Source organism: Panicum virgatum, chromosome 6K (genome assembly GCF_016808335.1).
Source record: "Panicum virgatum strain AP13 chromosome 6K, P.virgatum_v5, whole genome shotgun sequence".
Classification (NCBI taxonomy): domain Eukaryota; kingdom Viridiplantae; phylum Streptophyta; class Magnoliopsida; order Poales; family Poaceae; genus Panicum; species Panicum virgatum.
In genome coordinates, this window is record NC_053141.1 from 8,719,681 (window position 1) to 8,739,847 (window position 20,167).

The window sequence follows — 20,167 nt, forward strand, 5'->3', positions numbered from 1 at the left end:
GTTTTTGCCAAAAATCAAAGATGACAACTCGATTTGGCAAACTGTTGGAGATGCTCTAAAGTGCCAAATATATTCACAGCAAATTAGCCACCTCACTGATCATCTTATGAATAGTAACGCCGCAATCAATATCCACCTTCGAATCTTATTTTGCTTCTCAAAAAACCGCCAAATCCACTTAGAAAACAAACTAGGCTAGGTGCGGCCTGGTGAACCATACAAATTATACCGTATTTACCCCGATTTATTCGAAAACATCATGCCCATTAGTGAAATACTCTGCAAAACCTCCACTATTTTTTTTTTTGAGGGAGCAAAACCTCCACTAGATCCTCGGAAGCTAGCTAGGATTGGCATAAACAAGCATACCAGGGAGTACGGACCAGTTTGCAAATACGGCGGGAACTACCGGTGCAATCCGGAAAATCGTTGGCCTGTAAAAAGGGCGAATAAAAGACACCTCCCCTCCTGCGGGAGAGGGATAGACCCAGTGCTCTGCGTCCCCGTCTTCGTTCGTTTCCACCCCCCCCCCCCCCCCCTTCCCATAAGAGCGAAGCCGCGGAGGAGGCTTTACGAACAGACGAAGCATTAGCCCCCAAAGCCAAGCACCCACAAACCCAGGCGATAGCGAGCGCGCCAAGGCGACGACGCGCGAGCGCGAGGCGGGGGCGTGGGGAGCCAGCCCGCCCCCAATCCCGGGAGAGAAAGCTCCCGGCGCCGCGCGTGGGGGTTCGCGGGAGCTCGCCGCCGGCGACCGAGCCTCCGCCGCCGCGGATCTCCCGATCTGAGGTGCCGCGCGTCAATTCCCCGCAGGTACGCGCCCCGATCCGCGGCCGCTTCGATCCGGCCCGGTCCCCGCCCGCGCCAATTCGCGCCCGCTCCCATTGCTGCCGCCTGATTTCCGCGCGCCGCCCCCCCTCCTTGGCTGACTTGCTACTGCTCTGTGATTAGGGTTTTGCGGCACCGGCGACGGATATGAGCGTGGAGAGCCCCGGGGAGCAAGGGTTCTGAAGCGCGGCCGTGTGTCACAGCGTGGCGGACGGCGGGCCCCGGCAGCAACCTAGGTTTTCCATGGGAGATGGGGGAGTCGCGTGCGCCGTCCGTGCAGTCGAGGGCTTCGGTGCCAGCGCCCTCGTGAGGAGAGGAGGAGCGGGAGAAGCGATGCCGGACAAGGGGGAGAAAGGCCACGGCCACCAGCACCAGCAACATCACCAGCAGCACCGGAAGAGCCAGCAGCCGGCGTCAGCTGCCGAGCTGGAGGAGGGGGAGCTGCTCAATGGGGAGCCTGAGACGAACGGGCTGCCCGAGAGGAGCATGCCACCTAAGAAGTGGCGGAAGGTGCTGGCGGCCTCGACGGCTGCTGCAGAGGTGGAGCCTGGGGAGATTGTCAGTACCAAGCAAGCGGTGCCGTTGAAGAAGGCAAGGAGGAACGGGGAGGTTGAGAAGGGGGAGTTGGTGCCGGAGCGCCAGAGGAAGGACAGGTCTTCCGGGAAGAGCGCCAGCACCAGCGCCACCGCCAGGAAGTCGAGCAAGGATGAGGTGGAGCCAGGGGAGATTGCACTGCCTGAAAAAAGGCGGGATAGCAAGTCCCAACGAGGCGATGATAATGGCAGGAAGCCAAGTTCATCTGTCCAGAAAGGCTCCTTGCGGGACTCTGATGAAGAGCCTGGTGAAATTAAGCCAGAGAGCAGCAGCACTGGTAGTGCAAGGAAGAGCCGGCCGACAGAGCCTCAGAGCATTAATCACAAGCACCAAGCTGACACCTCTGACCAATCAGGGTCAAAAAATCGCAGGAAGGAAGAAGGGAGGAGTTCGTCTGCTGGGAGACATTTGTCTGGGAGAAATCGTGAGGTCTCACCGCTAACGCGGGACCGACATGATAGGCACGAGAGGAGCCCAGGAATCTTGGGCCGTTTTCCTCATGATCGATTCCGTCATGACAGGTACGACAGGAGCCCGAGCCGCTTGGAGCGCTCTCCACATCGAGAGCGTGCTCGTTATTACGATAGCAGAGACCGCAGTCCATACATTTCACCTCGTCATAGAGCTCGTCAGCCCCACTTCAGGGATAGCACGCCAAGTCGTGTTGATAATTCCCCTCGTGGGAGGGCTCAGCATGAGAATTTCAGAGACCGTAGTCCATTTCGTCATGACAGATCACCTTCTGAACGTTCTCGGGCTACTGACAGCCATGAAGCAATCAAGAAGAACAGAAACTGCAGCAGCTCAGAAAAACCACAGCACAAGAGCAAATCAACGAAGCAATCTTCAAAGACCAAGAGTGGTAGCAATGGGAAGACCAATGAGAAAATTTCAAAAGAAAAGGCAACTGAGAGCACTCACACTGAGCTGCCACCGCCACCCCCACTACCGCCGCCGCCGCCTCCACCGCCGCCACCTCCACCTCTGCCACCTGTCGTACCACCTCCATTGCCTCCACCACCAGAACCGGAGCCAAATGGAGTTCTTGCAGAAGATATGATAGAAGACATGGATATCTGCGACACCCCACCTCACACTAGCGCGGCACCTGAACCCGCTGAACCAATTTGTGATATAGGGAGGTGGTTTTATCTTGATCACTTCGGTATCGAGCAAGGACCTTCCAAGCTTGCTGACTTGAAGAAACTGGTGGAAGATGGATATCTTCTTTCTGATCATCTGATAAAACATGCTGATAGCAATCGATGGGTGACTGTTGAGAATGCAGCTTCACCACTGGTCCCATCCGACTTCCCCTCTTTATATTCAGATGCTTCAACACAACTGGTTAGCCCACCAGAAGCTCCAGGAAATTTGCTTGATGAAGCTCTGGAGGCGGCTTCTAACTTGGCATCAGGTGCTGAGGATAAACAAATGGAGGAAGCTTGTGGAGAACATAGTGAAGATTTCTACATTGATGATAGAGTTGAAGCACTGATGGATGGATCAATTTTGGTACCTGGCCAGGAGCTCGAGATCATTGGAGGTAAAAAAAAAACAAACAAAAGCTTCTTTGCTATTTGAACATATGATTCAAATATTTCTGCTGACGTCAGTGGGCCGGGCTGGACTTTTTTTTTGGGTGGGTTGGGGGGTGTTCTCTGTTGTTTTGGGATTCCTTTTGGAGTTGCATCTATTTCGGGGCTCTTGGCTATTTGTTTTTTTGGCGGGGAGGCAACCTCCCCAGCGTGTCAGATGTTGAGCTGATAAGATGTTTTATGTCCTTTCACCCGGGTTTGGGCCGTTTGGGCCTACTACTTGTTTTCTTAGTCTTGTTTTGGGTACAGTTTTCTGTTGCAGTATCTAATGGCATCGACCTTGGATTTTCTCAGAATTTAGTTTCTTCTTCTGTTTTGCATATGCACCCCCATGAACCTTTTTTTTATCTGATGGCCATAAAAGTGGCTATTTCCACAACTGCCCTTTAGGAGCTTTATATTTGAATTTTTGTATACTTGTACCAGATCTATTCATGTTTTGAAGCTAGATTTTTGATCTGGCCTTTACTAGAAAAACTGGTTTGTATGTTTGATTGCACAATTCACTTTTTAGGGGGGTTTAAATGCAAATAAAAATTCTATTGTTTTTGTACTTGGTTGATTTGAGTAAATTGCACGGTACCTTTCTGGACTTCGGTATTTTTCTCCCCCAGCTCCTAAATCCCTGGAGCACCTCATGGTTATACTGATGCTGGTGCGTTTTGCCATTTGGAAATTGCAGAGCTTTTAGGTGCAAATTTTAAACCTGCTGATTGGGAAAGATGGAGTCGACCTGAAGGTACTGAATCAGTTTCATTTTCATTTGGCCTTAGCATCTGCACTTTTTCTCATCTAATTTCTGGAAATGGCTATATATGTAGATTGTGTCCAACTTTAAGATGCTGACTCTGGTCATGTTTAATCATTTGCTATTGATTTCTTCTGCCAGTTTATTAAAAACCATTCCCCAAAAAACTACGGAAATTATTCTCTTGTAGTTTTGTCATGATACCACCACTCCACCGTATAGTGCTTCGATGGCCTTTATTCTATTATTGCCGACATATTTGATTTTTGTATTATAATGTCAGATTTTAGGAGGTTCCAAATACATCTTGGAGGAGATGATGGGATCAATAGAGGCACAGAATTCCTAGACAACAGACCAACAGACACTTACGGCCTGGTTTCTGTGGAGAAGAACAACTTTCACCATCATGTTGAATCTAGCGAATGGTTTTCTGGGAGATGGTCTTGCAAAGGTGGTGACTGGAAGAGAAATGATGAATTGAGCCAAGATAATCCATTCAGGAAAAAACTTGTTCTCAATGAAGGCTATCCTCTGTGTCAAATGCCAAAAGGTAGCCATGAGGATCCTCGCTGGCACCGCAAGGATGAGCTATACTACCCTGTACGTGCTAAAAAGCATGACCTACCGTTTTGGGCATTCTCATCGACAGAAGAGGACACTGACAGTGCCAGTGACACCTGTAAAAGTGTTGTGTCTGGGAGGCCAGGTCAGAGCAGACAACCTCCTAGGGGAGTGAACGGGATGATGCTTCCAGTGGTTAGGATAAATTCTCGTGTTGTTAAAGACCAATCATCTGTTAAAGACCAATCATCTGTTGAACCCCGTACAAAACCCAGAGGAGCCGATCGGCCACTGTCTAGATCTTCACGCTCCCATTCAATTGGGACTGAGAGAAGTTCTGTCCATGAAGGTTCATCGCATTTCAAGAAGCATCATGACCATGATTCCCAAGGTTTGCACAAATCCAAGTCTGTTCCAAACATTCCAAAGGACCGTGTATGTACTGCTGATGAATTGTCAGTTAATCGGGGTGACTGGTATTACCTTGATGGCACTGGGCATGAGCATGGTCCATTTTCTTACTCCGAATTGCAAGAATTAGTTAAAAAGGGCACTATTGTTGAACGGAGCAGTGTTTTCCGTAAGATTGATAACACATGGTTTCCTGTACTTAAGGATTTAAAACCTCTCTGCTCTGTACCTAGTGTGGCACAAAGTTCCAATTCTACCGCTGCTCATATGCAGTCAGATCAATATAATGTTGGTGTGAATAAAGGATCAGGTTGCTTCCATGAGTTGCACCCCCAGTTTGTGGGTTACACACGTGGTAAATTGCATGAATTAGTCATGAAATATTTCAAGAGCAGGGAACTTACTTTAGCTATAAACGAGGTCTTGGATCCTTGGATTTCAACAAAGCAGCCCAAAAAGGAATTTGAAGCATATTTTTCTCACAATTCAGCATCTAGGAATTTCCTGCCAGGTACTGTGGTCATGTCTTAGATAACATATCTTGTAAACTACTTTCTGCACTTCAATTTTGACTTTCAGCTTATGTTAATGCATTTGGAGTCTTGAACCTTAAATATTGTCCACTATTGCATGCTGATTTAATCCTTCCAATTAAAAACTCCCTGTTTTAAAAAACGTTTTAAAACTACGTTTAATCTTGATTAAACTCTAAACTTTGGCCTAGCATTGTGTTTAATCACAGTGTCGTTTAATCACAAAAGACGTTTAATCTACGTTTAATCACAAAAAACTCTAAACCATAGGCTAGCGTTCACCTAGCGTCTAGCATTTTTTAAAACCTTAAAAAACTGAACATCTTTTATGGACATTCATAACCTTTCTTTTTCTTTCGGGGCATTGCAGAAGATGGTGGGTCTACAAAAAGGGCAAAGTTGCTGCCTGACCAAAGTGATGAAGATATTCACTTGTCGGATGACATTCTTGCCAGTCGGAAGGAGGATATTTGTTTTGAAGAGTTATGTGCTGGATCTGCTTCTGTCGATGACGATTCTGTGAATCCTAGCACAGAAAATGGAAGTTGGGGTCTCCTAAATGGCAGTGTGTTAGCAAGAATCTTCCATTTTATGAGGGCAGATGTGAAGTCACTTATTTCTTCTGCAGCTACCTGCAGGAGCTGGAATGCTGCTGCCAAGTATTACAGGAACATGTGTAGATTTATTGATCTGTCTTCTGTTGGCGCTCTTTGCACTGATTCTGTGTTTTGTGATATTATGGTATGTATCTCGGCCATCTGTTTGAACTCTGAGAAATTACTTTTGTTATCTTCTAACCTTGGACTGAAAATCATTTATCTCCCTTTCAGGGTGGTTATGTGAAGCAAAATATTAGGACTCTTGTTTTAACTGGGTGTTCGAATCTTAGCTCCCATACCCTTGGCAAAGTACTTGAGCAGCTTCCGCACATATCTTTTGTGCACATCCAAGGTTGCAATCATCTAGGGGATCTGAAAAATAAATTTCAGCATGTAACATGGATCAGGAGCTCGTTGAGTTCTGAGGAGTCACACCAGAAAACGAAAACCATGAAGCAGATAAGTGATGGGAACAACTACCCATCGAAAGTTTCAAGGAACTTTACTAATCAGCTGGACGGTTCTGATGAGCTTGATGGTTATTTTGCTGATATTTCAAATAGAGAGAATGCTAATCTTTCATTTGGACAAGGTTTCTACAAGCGATCAAAATTGCTTGATGCTAGAAAGTCCTCTGCCATTTTGTCAAGAGATGCACAAATGAGGCGTTTGATGCAGAGGCAGGCTGAGAACAGCTACAGGAAGATGCAAGAATTTGTCATAAACAGACTCAGAGAAATCATGAAGAGTAACAGATTTGAATTTTTCATTCCAAAGGTACCATATATGTGACCATTTTGTAATTATTTGAATGAGTCTTTTGACAGTCTAATAAGATGTACTAATACTCCACACCCATACCTTTTCTATTTTACAGGTTGCTAAGATCGAAGTTAGGTTGAAAAATGGGTATTATGCTCGCCATGGCTTTCATACCATCAAGCATGACATCCGTTCTATGTGCCAAGATGCATTGAGGTAAAATGACTTTGTCTAACCTAATTAAGGATTTCTAGAAGGTTATGAAATCTTTGCATTTTCTAACATTTCCTATTCTACCCCAGATACAAAGATGGGAATGATTCGGGAGATATAAAGCAAATTGTTGTCTCCTTCATACAGCTAGCCAAGAGGCTAGGGAACCCAAGGTTCATTTCTGAGAGAAATGGAGCAGCAGCCCAGGACAGCCTGGATATTAGTCAGTATTCGTCTGACACAAAACTCAAAAAGAAACAAAACAAAATGAGGGGAGCAAATTCGGTAGCTGTTGGAGTAGATCCATCTCGTGCATTTGATCGGGAAATCAAAAGAAGCCTATCTAAATTAAAGAAAAAGAATGTCGACTCTGGTAGTGAAACATCTGATGATGATGATGGCTATTCTGAAGGTGATGAAACTGAGAGTGAAACTACTGTTTCTGATACCGAGAGTGACGTAGATGTACATTCCGGAGCATGGGATTTAAAGGGAAATAGTCTAAAGTTACTCGAACCCAGCGAATCCGTGACTGATGATCGTATCTTGGGTGGCCGCATGACAAAAGCCAGCCTTGTTCCTCCAGTTACTAGGAAGTATGAAGTTATCGAGGAGTACCTTATTGTAGCAGATGAGGAGGAAGTACAACGAAAAATGCGGGTTGCTTTACCTGATGACTATTCTGAGAAGTTGCTCTCGCAGAAGAATGGCACTGAAAACTTGGAGCTTCCAGAGGTTAAGGATTATCAGCCTAGAAAAGTACCAGGAGATGAAATTCTTGAGCAAGAAGTATATGGCATAGATCCATACACACACAATCTACTGTGTGACATTATGCCTGCTGATCTTGACTTGTCACCTACTGACAAGCATATCTTTATTGAGGAGGTAATTGGCGCTAGATTACAGTGCCTCCCCCTTTCCTTCTGCCCCTATCTCTTATCTCAAGCCTTTAACTTATCCAAAAATATTCTGAATGCAGTTGCTTCTGAACACGTTGAATAAGCAAGTTAGGCATTTCACTGGTTCGGGAAATACCCCTATGACTTACAATCTCAGGCCTGTCATTGAAGAAATCCAAAGGTCTGCAGAGGAATGTGGTGACAGACGAGCTTCGAAGATGTGCTTGGGAATGCTGAAGGCCATGAGGAATCGTCCTGATCAGAACTGTGTTGCTTATAGAAAGGTACGCCTTCAGCAATAGTTAACCCATCAATGCAGTGTCATTTTCTTGCCTAAGGCCTTTACTAATGCTCTAGTCTTTTCGACATGTTTGCTGCATCTTTTCCAGGGTCTTGGTGTTGTCTGTAACAAAAAAGGTGGATTTGGTGAAGATGACTTTGTTGTTGAGTTCTTTGGGGAGGTATGCTTTAATTTTTATATTAATCCGTTCCACCTAACGAGAGGCAATATTATAGCCATGAATATGTCAATTTGTAAACATCGCAGGTTTACCCTTCTTGGAGATGGTATGAAAAGCAAGATGGTATCAAGCATATACAAAACAACAGTGAAGATCAAGCTCCTGAGTTTTACAACATTATGTTAGAAAGGCCAAAGGTAGTGTTCAGCCTCTGGACTCTGGTTATAATCAGATCTATCCCGTGTCCTACAATATTTCAATTCATGGTTTTTCTATCTTATTAACCATCTACTTTTGTCGTGATGAAAGGGAGACCGAAATGGATATGACTTGGTTTTTGTTGATGCAATGCACAAGGCCAACTATGCAAGTAGGATCTGCCACTCCTGCAACCCGAACTGTGAAGCAAAGTAAGCTCCTCTTAAGCTTAAGATCTGTAACTTGTGAATATTACCTGTTTCCTTGCTTCTGTGGTTATATAATATTCTTTGATTGTTCTGCTTTTGATATATTTGATAATGCAAAAGTTGGCATGAAGGCTATGCAAGTGTGCCTGTCAAGTCAACAATGTTGATAAATGTAGCATTCAACTTCACTTACAAATTTTCACTTGAAATGTTCTTGCCTCTGTTGTTACTCTATATCCTATTTGCTGATTTCTGCTGTGGGCTGTTAGATTATTTATTTGATACTCTTTTCAAGATTCTTTGCATTCCATAATAATATCTAATATTTTGTTATGCATGGACCTGGAATTAGAGCATTCAGCAATATAATGTCCCAGTTCTCGCATATTCAGCTTCATTCTTTTTGATGGACCGCAGTGCTATTCTGAGTTTCAGTTTATCAAGTTACTTAGACAAGTTCAATGTCCTGTTGCTTCGTTATTTGTATGCTAATCAAACTGATACTCGTACAGTTGATGATTTGAATACATGTATGTGCCAGCATGTTTACGTCTCCGCGATGTTTGGACCTTTTTCTCTTTCTGTCAGACTAATATGCGCCGATTTATGTTTCTAAATAAAAAAAAACCCAGAGTGACAGCTGTGGATGGGAAATACATGATTGGAGTTTACACTCTTCGACCAATTGCAGAAGGCGAGGAAATCACATTTGATTACAATTCTGTAACTGAGGTGAGCACATTTCTGGTTCCTTTATCTTTTTTCTCGAACACGCAGTAGAACTATTTCTTGTTCCTTTATATCTTTACACTCATAGCATTAAGAAGGAATTATTCCTTTATGAAATTCTGTCTTAAACTGCAGTGTCTTATGTTTGCTTACTTATTTTGCTAGAGCAAAGAAGAACACGAAGCTTCGATCTGCCTTTGTGGAAGTCAAGTATGCCGGGGCAGCTATTTAAATTTTTCCGGTGAAGGAGCTTTTGAGAAGGTAGACTCTCGGAACCATTCTGGTGGATAGTTTTGGAAGGAATGCTTGTAGTGCAAATACTCATTGATCATTTGCATCATCTTGACATCCTCACATCTGCTGATGTCATCATGAATTAGGTGTTAATGGATTTCCATGGTGTGCTCGATCGGCATAGCCTGCTGCTACAGGCGTGTGAAGCAAACTCTGTCTCTCAACAAGACTTATTCGACTTGGGTAGAGCTGGTCTTGGTACCTGTTTGCTTGCTGGTTTACCTGGATGGCTTGTTGCTTACACGGCTCACCTGGTAATTGGAATAGCTGTCCTTTGTTCAGTTTCTGTTCTAGTGTTCTGACATCGTAATCAATTTAGCTTGGTCTTCATATCAAGTTTTGTTGTAAAAGGTGCGGTTTATATACCTCGAGAGACAGAAACTCCCTGATGAGATCTTGAAGCACAATGTGGAGGAGAAGCGCCAATTCCTTATAGACATAAACATGGATTCTGAGAAGAATGATGCTGAGGTTCAGGTAAATTAGCTGATGGCTTGGTCAGGCCTCCTAATTGTTTTTTCCCCTTTCTGACTTGAACCTAATTCTATTGTTACTCTCAGGCAGAGGGAGTTTTAAATTCAAGATTACAGCAAATAGTGCATACACTTGACAAGGTGAGTATTTTATGTTTGATCTTGAGCTTGTTCGGTGATAACTAACTGCCATTCATATTGTACCCTTAGTAGCCATGTTCCCGTTTCCGTTCCCGGAACCGGAACGTTCCCGGAACCGGAACGTTCCCGGAACGAGGAACAGCGCTTATGAAGGTTTTTTACACTAAATTGTTCCCCGAACGTTCCTGTTCCGGAACGAGGAACGTGGCCACGTTCCACGTTCCCGGCTTCTATGATTGTACCATTGGCTGTATCCTTATTGGCTTCTCTACTAAATCCTCAGGTGAGATATGTTATGAGATGCATATTTGGGGACCCAAAGAATGCTCCTCCTCCTCTAGTAAGGTTGACTGGGAAAAATCTAGTATCTGCCATCTGGAAAGGGGACTGTTCAATAGTTGCTGAACTCCTTCAGTCGATGGAACCTCATGTTGAAGAGGAGGTACTTAGTGATCTCAAGGCCAAAATTCGTGCTCATGACCCTTCGGACTCTGAAGATATTGAGGGAGGCATCCGGAATTCTCTCCTATGGTAAATTTGGAACCTGATCAGTTTTCCTTGTATTTGCACTATGACTACCCCCTCCCCCGTTCAATTTCTTATGGAATCTGATCCTACTTCTACAGGTTGCGTGATGAGTTGCGTACTCTTTCATGCACTTACAAGTGCCGTCATGATGCTGCTGCAGATTTGATTCACATGTATGCTTATACGAAGTGTTTTTTCAGAGCACGGGTAAGTGAAAGCAAGTGAAAGCTTACAACTTTTTATATTGTGAAAACGATAGTTGTGGTTTTGCACTATTCTTTAGAGCTGACTCAAGTATGATTGCTTGCAGGAATATAAGACAGTAAAATCTCCACCGGTTCATATCAGTCCGCTTGACTTAGGTCCCAAATATGCTGATAAACTGGGACCAGGCTTCCAGGAGTACTGCAAGACATACCCAGAAGATTACTGCTTAGCCCAGCTTATCTATTGGTATAGCCAGAATTCAGAACCTGAATCTAGATTGACAAGAGCTAGAAAAGGTTGCTTGTCTTTACCAGATGTCTCGTCCTTCTACGTGAAGTCTGCAAAGCCAGGACAAGAGCGAGTTTATGGCAACAGGACCGTGAGATTCATGTTATCACGCATGGTAAGTGCTACTTGGCACGTTATGGGTACTTCTGGGTGACAGTTATGCACATGGACTTAAAAATTTATTTATCTCATCTGTGATGTAGCATGTGTATTCCATTTCATTGCATCACATTGATCACTTTGTCTCAAAAGTGTGAAATGTGAAAACTGACATCTTAGGAATAGTTTCCCTTTGACTGTTGTAGTTTCATTTTATCTTGTGTATAATGAAAATCTGAACGGTTGGTTACAGGAAAAGCAGGCACAGAGACCATGGCCGAAGGACAGAATATGGGTGTTCAAGAGCGACCCGAGATTCTTTGGTAGTCCTATGATGGACGCCGTGTTGAATAATTCCCCGCTCGACAAGGAGATGGTGCATTGGCTCAAGACAAGACCAACCGTTTTCCTAGGCTAGTAAAAAGGATTGTAGGCAGAGAAGATGTCATTTGGTTGTTTCTCCCTTTTGGAGATTTTAGTCTACAGGATTCTTTTTCCGACTCACACCTTCCTACCTGATCATGGGGAGTTTAGCTTTAGATAGCAGGGTAACAGCCTCACCACCCCCATCTGTACATTCCCCTCTCCCTAGCTTCCTTGTAGAGATGTATTCTGTTAGTAACTGATAGATCGGTCATTGATTTAATGTAGTGAATTTTCCCCATAGGATTGGTCCCTCCTTTGTTTCATGTAAATGCAGAACAACTGCAATCTTGAATTTAGTAATGTACTACAGAATGTAGCTAGTGTGGTGCATTTCTGCGGATCAGTTGGGCTGTTTCTGTTTCACAGTCAACAAAATTTTAGGGGCTTAGGGGTTTTACAGGAAATGATATATGCATGAAAGTTGACGGATGAAACTGTTGATGAGTTCTGTTGCAGCTGTCAGTTGTCCTATCATTTTACACAGGTGGTGATGGGATTTGCTCCACTTTGTGTTGTGCAGAAAGTGAGCGTGCAAACATATAGATCGGCAATGTCAAATAAAATTGTAGATCCCAACTTCTCATTTGTGCTCCCACTTTGGGGAATAGAATGCTGTTGTTTCATGTTTGATTGGAAGTCGAAGAAGCTGAGTGGCCTCTTGGATGCATATAGTATTTTTCGGACGCAAAATTTCCTTAAAATACCCAGATTATCAAAGCTGCGACAAATTTCATGAAAACTTATGAACAGCTAGCTGTCCCAGCAGCCAGCTAACAGACAGATACTATGCCTAAATACCACAGGAAGATGACCGGAAGAGAAGATCGAGAAGGTAGCAGCACACTTAGATTTCCGCAGCCAATGTTGTACTCAAATTTGTGGTTCACTTGCAAATTGAGGAAATTAACCATCAATCAGCCAATCCCACCTCCTTGAGGTAGGCCCACGGCCGCCAGTCCATGCGGTCCTCGTCGTAGTCCTCGGGGTCGGTGTACTCGATGTCGGCGTACCCTTGGATCGCGTACTGCCTGCACATCTCAGCATGCCTGTCGACGTCCCTCTGGGCGTCGGCGGCGACCTCCAGGATGGAGCGGCGGACGGGGTCGTCGGCGTAGCGCGGCGGGAAGGGCATGGGAGGAGGCGGGAGAGGAGGATCCCTTCTTCCTCCGGGACCCCGCCGCCGGCGGCCTTGCTCGTCGAGCGCTTGGGGATGCCGCTGCCCAGGACGGCGTACATGTACATGTACTTCTTGTCCAGGGTGATGCTCATGCCGCCGGGCGCCGTGGGGTCGTCCCGCACCCGAGCGAACCCCAGGTCCGTCTCGAAGGGTTTCTCCTCCACCTCGGTCTTGGGAGGCATGGTTGCGCCGGCGCCGCTGCCCTCCGTGACGTCGCCGCCGCGGCCCTCCTCGAACTTGGCCCGCAACCGAGCAAACCGCGACGCCGACGCGAGATCCGCCTCGGTCTTGTTGGAAGGCTTGGTGGCGCCTGCGCCGCTGCCCTCCTCGTCGTCCTCGAACTTTGCCCGCGACCGAGCAATCCTCGACACGAGTTCCGTCGTGCCCTCCATCTCTCTCCCCTCGATGGAAAACCTTAACTTCTCCTGCGACGACGCTCGTTCGGGCTCGTTCATCTCGAGTGGCTCTCTTTGTTTTCCGGGCCCCACGAGTCAGTGACCTGCTCCCGTGGCCGCTTGTACTTTATTATTTTATTTTATATACTATATAGAACCGTCACCCTCCCTCTCTCTTCCACCACATCCAGTTCAAATTTCAAAATCCTTCTCCGACCCACGCCGACGCCGCAGCCATGAGGAAGGCGAGAGCGGCGGCCGCCCCCAAGCCGAAGCCGAAGGCGAGGCCCAGGGCGGCGCCGAAGCCCAAGGGGACGCCGAGCCCCGCCTCCCTGCTCTCCGGCGGCTCCTCGCCGTCCGCCGCCGGCACGCCGCCGTCGCCCGCCGCCGACCTCAGCTTCCTCTCGCCCTCGCTCTCGCCGGAGAAGCCCAGGACCAGGGGCTCCCCGTCCCCGATCGCCTCCCCCGCGGCGGCCTCCCCGCTCGCCGCCCCCGCTGCCCTGTCCACGATCGGCGACCTGCGGAGCCTCGCCGCGTCCCACCTCGACTCCCTCAAGCGCCGCATCGACGCGATCCACGGCGACTCCGTCCGGGACCTCGAGGCGTCCCACTCCCGCCTCTCCAAGCGCGTCAAGGTGGGTGGCCCCCGGCTCCCCGTTCCGCGCCGCTCCGATCCCCCTCGTCGCTTACCAATTACCATGAGCTTGTCAGATGCGATGCGGTTTCAATTTCACCTGCTTCTGCCTGCGTGTTCAGATGCAGACGCATGGCTGCGTGCAGCTGGCGGAGGAGGCGGACAAGGAGCACAGGAAGGTGGCCGACAAGATTGCCGAGCGCGCCGAGGTGGTGAAGGTACCTCCGATGACCGATCTCGTCCTCTTCATCTCTGCTGTTTGTCGTAGTCGTAATCGATACTGTCATCGGTCATCTGTCGGTCTCAATTCTGAATTCCTGATGTTTTTGGTGAATCGCAGAACTCGTACAAGAAGTTCGTGGCTGAGGTGCAGGCATCTACATCTCGTGGTACATCTCGTGGTCACTCTCTCTGAATGTTGATTCTATTACGTCTGTTTTCTCATCGACCTATTGGCTTCTGATTTTGTGGATGGTGCATGGCCAGTGTGCAAGGTGACTGTCACTGAGATGGCAAAGTCGGCGGAGAGGGCTATTGATGGCTTGCGCAGTCGCTATAACATCTCGGCTACACTCGCTTAGTCGGCAGTTCATGCTCGTGGTAACGCTCACTGAGTAGGTAAAATCATTTGTCCACATGCTGTTACACTTCCATACATCTGATATTTCCATGACCGTTGAGTGTCGAAAGGAAAAAGTATGGGATAGATATGGTTGCTATTTGCATAATTGCATTTGCTGCCATTTGAGCATGTGTGGTGCTAGATTGTCTTTCTGGGATACTGTTGTGATGTTCTGACACTATTATTTTGTTGTTTGTATGTTTGTATGCTTGAGGAACCAATATCGGGTTACCAACTATCTGCAGTTACTTTACTTATATGCAATAAGCGCTGCTGGTTCATGTACCATGCGCTGTAACGGTTTATGATCCGAAACGGAGTATGATGTTGGCTTGGCTGTTTAATATTATTTCTCAGAACACCATTAAAATTTTTGGTTCAGGAAAAATAACTACTACTAGCTAGTCTCTCAAATAAGAATTTCTCTGACTTCATCTTCTAGTAAGAATTTGGTCAAGTGGGAGGTGAGGAACTTAGTATCTATGTGGACATGGAGAATGTTCTATATTTTAGTTTGAGGCATGATCATTTTTTTTCTGAATCTGAACTCCTGTGCTGCAATTTCATAAATCAGAGCAATGTCTTTAACTGAATATATTAGTTGTACTGTCAACTATTTCAGCATGATAACACTGTAGAAAGCTAGAAGCCCTGTCCTGAGCCCTGAACTACTAGTGTTGTAATGTACTTACGAGTACAATTTCCCCATATAAAATTTCTTGGAGGTATCATTATGCTAATGATGGTGGAACTGTTTTGGTTGGGAAGTTCTGTTTTCCAAATCAAATTTTCTAACAAATGGGTATGGGAAATGTTGCTACATACCTTGTCCCCCCTCATTGCCAATTTTATCAGAACTGAACAATTATATGGAAATGCTTTCAATGTTGCAGTTCACTAGTCAGTCCTTACCTAGCTGATTCTTGTCTGTTTTTTTTTTCTTGATCAGGCACGGTGCGCCGTTATCTGCATCAAGTGGGCTCAGCTGTTGAATTCTTCGGCTTCACAGAAGGGGCACGCACATCTGTACATAACAGTTGAATGACACATCATATAGTTCTTATGCTACGGTCTCAGTTTTAGATATGTCAAAAAATCGATTCTCGGGCTTCCGATCCCTAGAACTTGCTTCTGATTCGCGACGTTTCTTGTGCATCCTGTAAGGTTCTACTGTCGGTGTAGCTCCTAGGATGTGAACCTCGAAGGCTCGAAGGGTTGGGTCAGATGTCTTCTGAAGAATGTTCAAGAATCGCTGTTCTCAGTTGGGAAGGGGCCATCTTCTGCTAAGATGTTTGAGCTATGTTACACGGATACGGATACGGGTATCGGATACGCGGATACGGGTATCGGATATGCGGATACGCCATTTCTCGAAAAACACTAATACGGGGATACGGCTAGGATATTTGTAAAATTAATAATTAGAAGGCATTTGTCCAGCATTTGATGGATTTGCATCACTAATTCATATATTTATATGTTCATTTGTGAGAAAATAGAAGTTCTAGGGACTAGAATGTGAGAAGAGAATATAGAAGTTTCAGGGGCTAGAATGAGTTATAAATTCGTATATTCATATGCTCTATAATTATTAAAAAGAGAAAGAGGCAAAACAAAAATAGACCAAACCTTATCTGTTCCACCCTCCACCCACAAACTGCTGCCTGGCGTCTCTCTCCCTTTCGACCTTCTCTCACGCCCTCCCGGCCTCCCCAATCTCTTCGTTCTTCTTCTCTCCCCCAAATCCCATCTGCCAAGGGCTCCCCGTCACCGTCGCCTGGCGCGTCACCTACCTCCTCCCTTGCGCGGCTCATCACCACGGGGCTTGCCGTCCTCGCCTTCCCCTACGACCTCCCGCGGGGCGCCGCCGGCGGGGCCAGGACCAGGAAGAGCTTCTGGGAGGTGGTCCGGGGGGACGTTGGCGAGTCCATGGCGACGAGGCCCGAGGAGGCAGCCGCGCCTCCACCGACTGCCGCGCGACCCTTTCGCTCTCGTCGAGATCCCCGTGCGCCTGCTGCGGAGGCCGCCTCGACACCCCCGCGACCGCCGTTGCCCTACCCGGCGCTCCCTCCCCGACGGGACTGAGGTGCTGGGCCGTATCCAATCTGGCCCAACCGCGTCCGGTACGCGTATCTGGACCAGTACGTATCCAGTTTTTTGGGATACGGCCAGAAACGTATCCAACACGTATCTATGGCGTATCCGTGCAACAGAGTGTTTGAGTTCCCATTGTAACATCTAATAATTCTTTGCTACATCTTCATCTCGGATATTTCGAAAAATCAACAACTGGTACGCTGATCCCTGGAAGGATAGGTACTGCGACTGGGTGTGTAGCTTCCACTTCCAGGATCAGAACATCTAAAGATCTGAAACTTGGATTCTTCTTTGCCTGAAGAATTTCAGTTTGTGTATCACAAGATTCACAACAAAGACGCGGCTCCTGTCTGTTCTACGCAGGAGTGATTTCAGTTTGTGCCTGCCAGTTGATTTGCATCCAGGCCGTGTTTAGTTCGAGCACAAATTTTTTTTTTCCATTGGAATCTTACTAATTTGAAGTACTAAATGAAGTTTATTTACAAAACTTTTTGCACAGATGGGTTGTAAATCACGAGACGAATCTAATGATGCTAATTAACCCATGATTAATCAATAATTAGCGGATAGTACTGTAGCATCACTGTTGCAAATCATGGATTAAGTAGGCTCATTAGATTCATCTGTCGATTTACAGCCCATTTATGCAAAAAGTTTTGTAATGCATGTGTCGAAATATTCGATGTGACAGTTTATTTTGCGTTTACGGGGTTTACGGATAAAGATATAAACAAGGACTCGGTTGTCTGAATCTGTTCTTAAATGAATCAGCACAGCCCCTGCTTTTATTTAAAAAAAAAGAGAAGAGAATCGCCTGTCAGGTGTCAGGTGCTCTGATGTTTTGGGTTCCCTTCATCTGTCAGGTGCCGCTTCCTTGCAATGAAGTTGGCTGAAGTATAATATCAAACAATTTATTTGTTTATGAGAAAATTATCTATTTGACACTAGATAAATGGAGTTTTTGCCTATTTGACACAAAAAAAATGAAATGCTACATCAGGGGCGTCCCGGCCAATTCGAGGCCCAGTGCGAAATGTTAAGATGAGGTCCTAGTAGTCTAGTAAAATTAAACAAAAGTAACAAGTAATATATAAATGAGATATTTTAAGAATTATCGTACTTATTCTTCACTTGAAGAACTTTATTCTTTGGGAATTTTTTGAAATAAAATCTTCAATGATGCGCTCCTAATCAATCTTCTCTTGCATGTCGCTCTCAAGTGCTATCATAGCCAAATCGTTGAGTCTTTCTTGTGTCATTGTAGAACGCAAGTAGGACTTTAATAGCTTCAATTTTATAAAGCTTCGTTCCACTGATGCAACAGTCACAGGAATAGTCAACATAACTCAATGTGCAATACTTGCATTTGGAAAGCAATCATGTCGCTTCAAAAATTTCAGAATTTCAGATCAAAATTAATAGATGTATTTTAATCATCAAGACAAAAATATCAACATAATTAAACAAGGAAAGAAGAAAATAACAAGGAATTAAGTCTTACTCTTGGAATTAAGCCTTCTGCATTGTCCATTGAGTGTCTCTCACTCTGCAACCAATTGCAATGCGGAGATGGAACAGGCAGCGGCAACAGCCTGCGATGGAATCGGATGGGCGGCAGGGGCTTTGGGCACTGGCACGAGCAGGTCGTACTCGCCGACGTCCGGACGCAGGGGCCGCGATGCTGAGCAGGTCTTCTACTTGGACGCGTCCGCGATGCCGCCGGCTGCGACGCGATGGCGTTGGGCGATGCCAGCCGCGTCAGAGAGGAAACCGAAGCGTCAGTTTGAGGTTTTGCGATGCGTGTGTGGGCCAAGAGGAATCGGGAATTGGAAGGCCACGATCGTTTCAACTTCTAGCAATTTGGACCTTGTTTTTCACCAAATGGGCTGCAAATTCATGAAATTAAAGCCTCATATACTGCTACATACTAAGATGTGCTTCATATTTTAGGAGCCCTTCAAATTTGGGGGCCCCGTGCGGTCGCACAGCCCGCACGGGCCCAAGGACGCCCCTGACTACATAGATGTCTCCAACCTGAGTTTTCTTTGCCTATCTGACACTGCCGTTATGTTCCGTTAAGAAGAATCGTTAGTTTGACACGTGGGCTCCACCCGTTATCCTCTTCCTCTTTCCTCCTCTCCCCAATCCATGTCTCCAACGATGCGTGGCGCCCGAGAGGCTGCGGTGCTGCGGTGCTGCCGAAAGCTCGTCGTTGAAGGTAGCCGGGTCGGCAGCCACGAAGCCATCGAAAGGCGCGGCTTGGTTGACCGTGCGTGCGACGGCTGCGGCTCGCTGGCGACAGCGGGCGACTCGGGCGCCAAGGCGTCGAGAGGTGGAGCCTGCCCGTCCATTCCAAAGGGGGGAGATCAGGGGAGCCCCAGGCGTCGCCGCCGCCGCCGCTCGGGGTCGTCGGCTGCGGGCGGTGGCATGTGGCCGCGCCCACTGCCTCGCCACGCCGAGCACCTCCCCCCCCCAGCTCACCGGCATCCATGGTGGTGCCGAGCGCCACTACAAGCCTAGCTCCCGTCGACCCCTCCCTGCGCGGCGCAGTGCCGAGTGCGGCTGTGGCCGGTGCCGGTGCGGCCGACGGAGGGACCCCGCGTGGCCGCGGAGCATCCGACGCGGCGCGGCCACCAGCCCAGCGCGGGCGCCGGGCGGCCTCAAGATCGGGCGCTGGAGGCCCCGGACGGCCAAGCACGCCCATGGCTCACCCCTCTGTACTAAGATTGGGCCCGCATGTCAGCGATCAGACTAACGGTGTTGCTAACAAAACATGACGGTAGTGTCAAATAGGTAAAAAAAAATTAGGTTAGAGACATATAGACAAGATATTATTTTTAGTGTCAAATAGGCAAATTTCATTTTTTTCTAGTATTAAATATGTAATTCTCTCTTTATTTATTTCTTGCAAACTATGGAAGTAAGTGCCGCCGCCACCATTTTCCAAAAATAAGTTTTGTTTGTGTTTAACAAAAAAATTAAGTGCTGCAAACTTCATTTTTTTAGGGGTTGCGAACTTCAAATATCCCCAAACAGTTTAACAATTTGAGCCTCAATGCGTGGCTACGACATTTTTTTCTTCCCGGCCCAAGAAAAAGTCTATATCATCCCCTCACCTATGGGGGTGGACTACATAACCCCCAAACTATAAAATAGTCTATATCACTCCTTAAACTTTCCAAAACCGGTCAAATATCTCCTAAAATAGTTTTGAAAAATCATAGTAAATCAAAAAAAATCATAAAATAAAAAATCCAATTGTGTTAGACTCCAAATGAGTAGATCTTTCCAATGAACATATAATATGATATGCTTTAGTATATTTTTTGTTATAGCTTTAGATCTATGTTTTTCTTCATAGCTATAAAAAATTGTACTAAAACATAACATATTATATGTTCATTGTGTAGATCTACTCATTTGGAGTCTAACACAAT

At 46.3% G+C, this 20,167-nt stretch overlaps 2 protein-coding genes across 3 annotated transcripts; both read left to right on the forward strand.

Moving 5' to 3' along the window:
- Positions 1-470: 470 nt before the first annotated feature.
- LOC120711594 (histone-lysine N-methyltransferase ATXR3-like) lies at positions 471-12,148 on the forward strand. Its single transcript, XM_039997183.1, has 21 exons — positions 471-813; positions 952-2,968; positions 3,703-3,759; positions 4,052-5,254; positions 5,647-6,017; positions 6,107-6,652; positions 6,753-6,853; positions 6,940-7,738; positions 7,833-8,036; positions 8,142-8,213; positions 8,300-8,410; positions 8,523-8,623; positions 9,253-9,352; positions 9,515-9,610; positions 9,730-9,897; positions 9,995-10,120; positions 10,204-10,257; positions 10,541-10,788; positions 10,884-10,992; positions 11,096-11,395; positions 11,633-12,148. The coding sequence occupies exons 2-21, from the start codon at positions 1,072-1,074 to the stop codon at positions 11,795-11,797; spliced, it is 6,828 nt and encodes a 2,275-aa protein (XP_039853117.1). The 5' UTR covers positions 471-813; positions 952-1,071; the 3' UTR covers positions 11,798-12,148.
- A 1,322-nt stretch (positions 12,149-13,470) lies between these two features.
- Positions 13,471-15,920, forward strand: LOC120711595. Of its 2 annotated transcripts, none has more exons than XM_039997185.1 (5): positions 13,471-14,012; positions 14,134-14,229; positions 14,352-14,400; positions 14,498-14,629; positions 15,583-15,920. In XM_039997185.1, exons 1-4 carry the CDS (start codon positions 13,614-13,616, stop codon positions 14,590-14,592), a joined length of 639 nt encoding a protein of 212 aa, XP_039853119.1. In that variant the 5' UTR covers positions 13,471-13,613; the 3' UTR covers positions 14,593-14,629; positions 15,583-15,920. The 2 variants fall into 2 exon arrangements, with proteins under 2 accessions (XP_039853119.1, XP_039853120.1); XM_039997186.1 differs by having other exon boundaries at positions 14,498-14,611.
- The last annotated feature ends 4,247 nt before the right edge of the window (positions 15,921-20,167 follow it).

Coding starts and splice junctions, on each gene's coding strand:
- LOC120711594 (XM_039997183.1), top strand. CDS start 1,072: ATGGGAGATGGGGGAGTCGCGTGCGCCGTCCGTGCAGTCGAGGGCTTC. Junction 8,411..8,522: donor TTATGTTAGAAAGGCCAAAG/GTAGTGTTCAGC, acceptor TCGTGATGAAAG/GGAGACCGAAATGGATATGA. Junction 9,611..9,729: donor GTGAAGGAGCTTTTGAGAAG/GTAGACTCTCGG, acceptor ATCATGAATTAG/GTGTTAATGGATTTCCATGG.
- LOC120711595 (XM_039997185.1), top strand. CDS start 13,614: ATGAGGAAGGCGAGAGCGGCGGCCGCCCCCAAGCCGAAGCCGAAGGCG. Junction 14,013..14,133: donor GCCTCTCCAAGCGCGTCAAG/GTGGGTGGCCCC, acceptor CTGCGTGTTCAG/ATGCAGACGCATGGCTGCGT. Junction 14,230..14,351: donor AGCGCGCCGAGGTGGTGAAG/GTACCTCCGATG, acceptor GGTGAATCGCAG/AACTCGTACAAGAAGTTCGT.